Genomic DNA, 8,229 nt, shown 5'->3' on the forward strand with positions numbered 1-8,229 from the left:
CTTGAAGATAAAGTTCTCCTTAACAAAAATTGTATACAAGCACGTCCTTACTGCTGTGCCTAGGATATAAGTTATGTGTTGCTAAATCAACTTCGTCACTTTGCTGAATATACAATATTCACTTTAACTTTTAACTGTAATTATATGAAAACGAAAGTAAATATAAGCAAAGGAATAAAGGAAAGACAAAATGAATGACTGAATTAAAGGCAGTAGAGGAGAGGGAGCAGTTATATATATATATATATAAAGTGAGAGAGAAAGAGAGAGAAAGAGAGAGAGAGAGAGAGAGAGAGAGAGGGGATATGTATGTAGATAGAAGGGGGCCAGTAAGAGTTAGAGAGAGAGAAAGGGGAATAGAGACCGAGGGGAGCAGGGGGAGCAGGGGGAGCAGGGGGAGAAAAACAGACCCATGCGTACACGCACACTCCCCGCCCCCTAAAACCAACATCCAACAAGAAGAAGGACATAAAGCAAAGAAACAAATAAACCAAAAAAACAACAAACAGAGAAGAAAAATACATAGAGAGAGAGGGAGAGAGAGAGAAACAGCAAGAGGAAGAGAGAAACAGGTGTCATTACTCCGCGACACATCTATAATCAATGTGTAGATACTTGTGGGTATCAGGGCAGGGATCGCCACCTAGGTTTCTATCACCGGCGAAAACAATGCAACTCTGCCTCCCTTGGCAAGTCGTCCTTACGTATAAGGGATTCAGTGACATGCAGTCCACATTGGACGTTGTCGCCGAGGTGTCCGGGCAAGTTGTTGTGTCACTTCGGCCGTAGATGGACGAGCAAATGCTGATGGTCTGTCCATCCGGGCAGTTGAGCCTTGGTTCCCACTCTCCCTCACATATGTCGATGCTCACTGTAATGTAGCAAATGAGAAGAAGACGGTCATTGAAAAGCTAAAATGCCCAATAATTAGAGGAAATAAGTTTATGCCGATAAACTACCTTTCGAAAGATTTGATCTTAGTCTTTCGTTAGAAACTCTGGATAACCAATGACAAGCTCGGCTTATCATTCACAAAATGGTTTAGGGGCGATTAACTCAGTTTCTCCAGCAAAAACCGATCTTTATCGCAAAACATCAATTTTATCAGTCCATAACTGTCTTATGCAAAGTGTTCGTGACTAACACTGAGCTTACCGGCGATGAACTAACTTAAAAAAAAAGAATTACTGGGCATTTGGCTTGCCATATAAACAGTACAGTTATTATTGAAAATGACCTGTCCTTTCAAGACCGAATGGTCTTATGGAATGCACCGTATCCTCCATCAACAGGCTAGCGCATTTGAAAACACGGCGACGCTTTCCTTTCATCCGCCGATCTGCTAATCTGTTAATCAGCTCGAGCAGATCACAGTATTGAGTGATCACGCTTCCGCGTCTCTGCGAGAAATCACAAGCGGTCGCTTATAACACGATACCCCCTATTAGGAAATCCCCCCCCCCTCCTTGTCAAATATCTCGATCTTCAACCTCTATATTCGATGCCGATGGTGAACTTTGAATTTGAGTGGTGAAGTAATTGAAAGTGATAAATACAAAGAATGGTATACATGTGTATGGGTGAACAATTGACCGCAGCTTTTTAAGATTGGCCACGCCGTTATTATAAAATCACATGTCTTTTTGTAGTACCATTTATTTCTTCATAAATATTTTAATATTTTCTTCTTGATGAATCTTTTTTTTTTTTACTGCGTTATTTTATATTCAAGCGTGTTTAGACTTATGATATACTTAATTACTCAGGGTTTGTGGAGGAAGTTCGTTCTCGGGTTCACACGTATAAGTGATCTGAAGGTATTTATATGTGTCTGGACATGGATCGCCAAACACACTATCCGATGCAGTCACAGCACATTGGGAAAGACCAGTGCAACACGAAATGGTGTCGAACACACCAGTTGCCATGCAATTTGTATTGCTATCCATGTTGTCGCGTGGACATATATCAGCTTCGGTCCTCCCGTAGAGGGCGCTGCAGATGTTGATCCTGCCGTTAGTGCAGCTCAGGACTGTTTTGCTGCCCTCGCATATCGCTACAACAACTTGTGTGAAACAAAGGAGAAACAACAAGAAACACATCTCAAGACAGTATACTGATACCCTCTCATATCGTAATAATACTACTAAATAAAACAAGGGGGGTAGAAGCGCACACCAACCATGATGATTTTCAGAATAAGCGAAATGCTTTATAGCTGAAATGGTTCGTAGATGCAATATGCAATGATCAATGAATCGAGTGTGTAAGTGCAGATGAACCCTCTATTAGAACAGGCCTCAACTGGTATTCTATTGGTAAAATCTCTGTAAAGAACTGTTAATTTGAGGTCTAGTGGATAAGTCACCTGACTGCAGATCACAAGGTACGGGGTTCAAATCCGAGCCCAGCACTAACGTCCTTTGGCAAGATGTTAATCTATGTTTGCCACTCTCCACCAGGTGTTAAATGGGTAGGATGCGAAACTATAGTTTGTTCAGCATTGTGAGCATCTGTAAAATGACGCCTGGCTGGAATGCTCCCCAGGGAGTTGAAAACGTGCATACAATTTTGTGTGGGCAAGCTTGAAACCAATGACCAGGGTAATGATCTGTAAAGCACTTAGAGACATCGTGTATTTAGCGCTATGTAAAAGCGGAATATTATTATTATTATTATTAATTTGAGGAGAGAATGGTCTGAATATTTTTGAAACCCTTTTAAATAGACCGAGGCTAATAAAGGACATGATAGTTATGAATGGAAAATAAACAGTCGAATGGTTTGAACACTTGACTTTTGCGAAGGGGAAAGCGGAATTTATTAGTGAAGAACATCGGAAAATGTCGAGGCCATTCTCGTGATGCCTTTCACTTCCTCATACATTTGCGTCAGTATGCCTTGCACCAAACTGCCACGAGTTGCGTTATTCGAAAAGTCATATATTTGTTATGGGATTGCCCGAAAGAAATGTGAATTTCTTGTTAAGGGCATGCCTCATTGATTGTTGTTAACAAATAATGCCGCCCCCCCCCCCCTCACAGACAAAAATACATAAAGGAAAAATACCGATTAAAGGACAGAGCCCGTTACACAGTAGTTTATGAACTAAAATAAATAGATTCTATAAAAAAATCGAGTGTTTTAAGGCTATTCTCATTGAGTTTGTACAAATAATTAGAGGAAAGGGAGAAAGATCGATACGTGCTCCTTTCTGTATGCCTTGTGCCCCCCCCCCTACTCCACGGTCGGAGGGACCGCACTCGTATTCCCAAAATCTGCGGTAAAGGAGTAAATTTCATGCAACAAAGTCCGGCCCGTATTGAATTATACACACCGGGGAAACAGGGGTGCTTTCAAAAGAAGGGAACATGCATACACATGCCCTACTGAGCGAGGGGGGGGGGGGGCTTGTGCCAAGTGTGTGTAGGCAGTAGAGGACATTAAAATATGAACTCAGAAAACGATGTTCTTATTGAAAATTAACAATTCATATCTTTTGTCACAGTTTTTTGATTTTGGAAAAACGACCATATGTTTTTACCGAAATCGAGGGATACAGAAAGGAGCACGTATCGATCTTTCTCCTTTCCCTGCAGTTAGTGTAGTGGTTTCTTAGAACTTACATTTTTCTACTGTGGTTATCGGTGTAGCAGATGTGGTTGACATTGTTGTTGGTGGAGCAGATGTGGTAGATATTGTTGTTGGTGGAGCAGATGTGGTAGACATTGTTGTTGGTGGAGCAGATGTGATAGGCATTGTTGTTGGTGAAGCAGATGTGGTAGGTAGCGTTTGTGTTGGGGGCAACAACACGTATGTAATCATAAGATACTCAGTGGTACCGTTGCAGGGGGCTCCGAAAATACCGTTGTCGGCCACCAGAATGCATGCTCTGCCCAAATGACAAATGTTGTTAATCAGGACTGGTGCCGATGGACTGGAACACGGTAGAATGACCTCAGCACCGGGTGGGGTCGGTGACGGTGTTGAATTACAGATATCGTCTGTGGCACGCCCGTAAAACGAGGATTGGACGTGTATCAGTAGGTCGCCGCCATCGATTAAAATCGCTGGATCCCCGTCACATAGTAATTCCGTGGTCACCACACCTTGTGTAAGAAAGTATGATGAAATAGCGATAACAATTTAGCAAGAATATAATAAACAATTGAGAGAAAATGAGGGAATAAATGTTGAGTTTTTCTATCCAAGTCCCCTTTGCTATCCTCCCTTGTTGGAATTTTTGCAAAGGTTGAAACAAAACATCTCCGCCCGGTAATCGAGCCTGGGCCCTGGCCTAGAACACCAATGCCTTAACCACTATACCACAGGGCCCGGTCCAGTAGCTTCTGCGAGACTATATTCTATCGACCGAAAGTTTGAAAAATTCTCCAAACTTGAGAGAGCCCAAGAGAGTTTTAAAGAAGAGAGTCGCCACAATTGTTTGCATGTATCAAGTTTATTTCATTAGTGGTCTGTCATACTAATTTCGTCAGAATTTTCTTTCTGCTTTATTATCAGGTGGTCAATATGACAGACTGAATTCCAACATATGCAAAAACATGCCTATACAAAATCCACTATAGCTACTTGGGATGCAACGGGGCCCTCAATTGTTTTTCATATTTAGATAAAGTATGAGTCGGAGATATCATTTCATGTCTCGTTTGGCCATTAAGCATATCGTGACATCATCATAATAGCCTTGGAACTCAAAATACGAACTTGCATATTATGACGTCAACATATTCATGGGAAATGGATTGTATCTCTGTAAATATTGATCTATTTGATCGTTGATACCCCATGAGTCATCGGATAGTTCCGCAGACTCCGTTGTACTGGAGTTTAACCCTTCCCTCCGTTTCCACTAAACAGACGCACATCTAAAAGATTAAATCAAATGTTAATACTTATAACCATTTTGTATATCAAAAAATGAAACGTAAACACTATGATCAATAATAACTACAATTATCATTTATCGCAACCTGTGAACAAGTTTGTTGAGATGTTTTTTAAACAAAATACTTAAGTTCTGCACAATTTGGGATAATAGTTAACATACTTCACACAAAGTTTCTCTTGCGGAATTATGTACTTTTGGTTAAACGACATGCAAAAGAAAAAGAGACGATCGACCAAAATTTCGTTCCGACTCGCGCTACATCCAGGAGAATTTAGAATATGAAACTACTTTTATACAATTTTTGCTGGATTACAAAAAGAAATCCTATTCAGAGATAAAATTGTACAGAAAGAGTACCTTTGAGAAGTGTCAGACAACTTTTCTATTTGTTCCAAGACTCAAAATGTTTAAACTTTCAATTTGTAATATGCTATCCATAATATATTTCAAGTAGTGCCAAGTAGAAGGGAGAAAGCAGTTAGGAGAAACACATAATATTTGTGTACTACGAAAAGCGGGAGAGTTATCCGCGACTACGTCACAATGCACTGACCAAACTCCCATTTTGAGATTCGCATAGGATAGTGATCTCATATTTCATACATTCATAATTCTTTTAATATTGTTCCGATTTATTTCATACTTTTTACATTCATTTCTCTTATTTTCTGCTCTCACATGAAAGAATTTATTACGAGGGTCGGATTGCCCTTTCAAATTCGTTTTAAAAATGAATTTTAATTCAAGGAAAACAAAAGTTGTTAACTACATTGAAATGTATATGGTATGTTTACGCTAAAGCAAGTTTAAAGCCCGTTTGTACTAGTTTGGCCAGTGGGATTAGACCTCCATGCAAGGTCACCGACAGGTGGTTTTCTCATCAAATCAGCTCTCAATTAACATAGAAAAAGATGATAATTGGGGGACCAACAGGCACTGATAAGACATTGTTTGATATATAGAGGGCGCAAGTAGCTATAAGTAGTGCAGTGGGGCTCTAAACGATTATCATCACCCTACACACGCCTTACCTTCTCCACTTATGTGTGTAGCGCTGATTCCCAAGACAAGAAAGAAGTAGGCCCAGAACTTGATAGACATCGTTGATGATTTGATCTGTATGAATAGGAAAAAAATACTCTCTTAAAAATGAAGTCGAGTTCTGATCACGTCATTGAATGTTAAAATGAGCAGGTGTAGATCTAAAATGCTTGTTAAAGGTTGATTGTGGAACATGTAGTACAGAGGCAAATAATTGGCGATTAGAATAATCATGTGAATCATCAAAATGACAACGTTTTGGCCTATTCATGCTGAAATTCACATGAACATGCGCCCACAGATATATATATATATATATATGGGACGTCACCCTTTATAAGGCATCAACGTTCGGTGATTCAAACTTTTCAGAAAATTCTCATCATAATTATTATCAGGGCCTCTGAAGAGTCATACATTTCACGGTACAATTCCCTCCTAGGTTATTCTTCTTACATCACATAACAAGAACGAGAAAACACATAACACATTTGCCCCTCACTTGAATACAATCTTCTCTTTCGTATGGAGGTAGAGATGGGATTTTCCTTTTTCGGAGTTGTTATTTCATTAGAGATCATTTTCTTTCATAATGTATTCACTGCAATTTATTTTATAATCCATTTGAAATAATTGGCTGAATTGCTCTCCTGAGAGTGAATTGATTAGTTTAGAGCATTGATGAAATAAAAATGCAATGGGGCCAAGTAGAACTTCACACCCCCCCCCCCCCGAAAAAAGTACATGTACTTATAATATTTAAGTATGGTTTAAGTTATTACAATTAAACAAATGTAAAATAAAAATACAATTAAAGTATTCACTTTGCACAATTTGTTGAATTTGTTGGATATACAAAGTCGGCGAATATGAGTTTCCGACGAAAATGTAGTGACTTTTTATATACTGCTAGCTGCTGTTAGTAGTTTAAATAGCGACTTCTTTAGAAACAGAACGAAATTTAGACACAGTGACTTACTTACTTTTCTTCCCCAAATACGTCATTTTGTACGGCCCCTCCCCCCCCCCTTTATCGCAAACCAGGGCCTTTGAAAAGTGGTACCCTTACTATAGCACTGCAGTAATTGAAAAATAATAAAATATCTTGCCCCCTAGAGTCCACGGTTTGGATACTCCATTGCAAATAATGCATATTTTCTTGAGTTGCCACATACCTCCCATGGGGAAAAAATATTTCCGCAAAAATAGCAGTAATGAAATATTTCAAAAAGTATATAGAGTAACTTACTTTATAGATGTAACTGCAAACAATAAACACCATGAACATCACTTATCACAATTGCCACACTAGGTGTCTTGCTTTGGCGTGGTATAATTTGATTTGTTTCAAGGGATGAGTTTGTTAGATATGATTTTTAGATACTTAGACTTTGATGTTTTTGGTCAATTTCATCGAACCCTGTGGCATTTTGGGCCTCCTAAAGACCGCATATTTTCCCCCTTTACCTCTCGTGCAACATGCATCACTACTTTTTGTATATACAATACTAACCAGCCTTGCTACTGCGTGCAATACATATTTGAATGGAGATAGAAGGTCATTGAAAGCAAACAGGCAGATAATTACTAAAACCTGAAAACTATGGTTGCGGTATCTACAAAATACACATGTATAACAAATAAACGCCCTCACTTGTTCAATAAGGATATGAAACGGTTGCCTAGTAGGGTGCGACAGCGTAACCAAACTTTTAACCACCCAAGGTGATAGTGGGTTGATAAACACTGCAAAAACATCGTAAACATCCTTTTTCATCTTCACTTCTTATTTACACAAACCGTTTCATAATTAAAGAATGTCAAGGAGAATAAAACCTCAGTAGCGGTAATGAATAATAGATTTTAAAAGGAACTATACTCCAAATGACAACACTAATCAGGAGCACGACTGGCAGCACGACTTTCGAAAAGTCAACCTAAAACAAGCGTCCATCATCCTTTGAATTTTAAAGGATTATGCAAACATTGCGATGACGTATTAAAAGGCATGTCAGACCCATTTGCAAGTTTAATTGAATAAATATGGGAAATTAAACAAACGAAATGGTAAACACAATCGGACGCAAAAAAAAAATTATGGAAACTTAAAGAATGACATAATTTCAAACAATGACATGTATTGCATAGGCTGTATGCAAATTATCGAGTTGATGTCATCCCCTCACTATTCCCCATATATTTTGTTGATTGAATTTCAAGTTTTCCTATTTTTAAAGCAACTGTAAAAATCTTTCCTTCATAATCTGAGGAACTAACAC

At 38.9% G+C, this 8,229-nt stretch overlaps 1 protein-coding gene across 1 annotated transcript; it reads right to left on the minus strand.

Moving 5' to 3' along the window:
* Nucleotides 1-543: 543 nt before the first annotated feature.
* Nucleotides 544-7,280, minus strand: LOC100888742 (rhamnose-binding lectin). Its single transcript, XM_030977996.1, has 4 exons — nucleotides 7,200-7,280; nucleotides 5,941-6,025; nucleotides 3,627-4,109; nucleotides 544-871 (listed from the first exon to the last, which is right to left on the minus strand). The coding sequence occupies exons 1-4, from the start codon at nucleotides 7,236-7,238 to the stop codon at nucleotides 579-581; spliced, it is 900 nt and encodes a 299-aa protein (XP_030833856.1). The 5' UTR covers nucleotides 7,239-7,280; the 3' UTR covers nucleotides 544-578.
* Between the last annotated feature and the right edge of the window lie 949 nt (nucleotides 7,281-8,229).

Source organism: Strongylocentrotus purpuratus, unplaced genomic scaffold, assembly GCF_000002235.5.
Source record: "Strongylocentrotus purpuratus isolate Spur 01 unplaced genomic scaffold, Spur_5.0 spur5_scaffold_1, whole genome shotgun sequence".
In the NCBI taxonomy this organism is placed as follows: domain Eukaryota; kingdom Metazoa; phylum Echinodermata; class Echinoidea; order Camarodonta; family Strongylocentrotidae; genus Strongylocentrotus; species Strongylocentrotus purpuratus.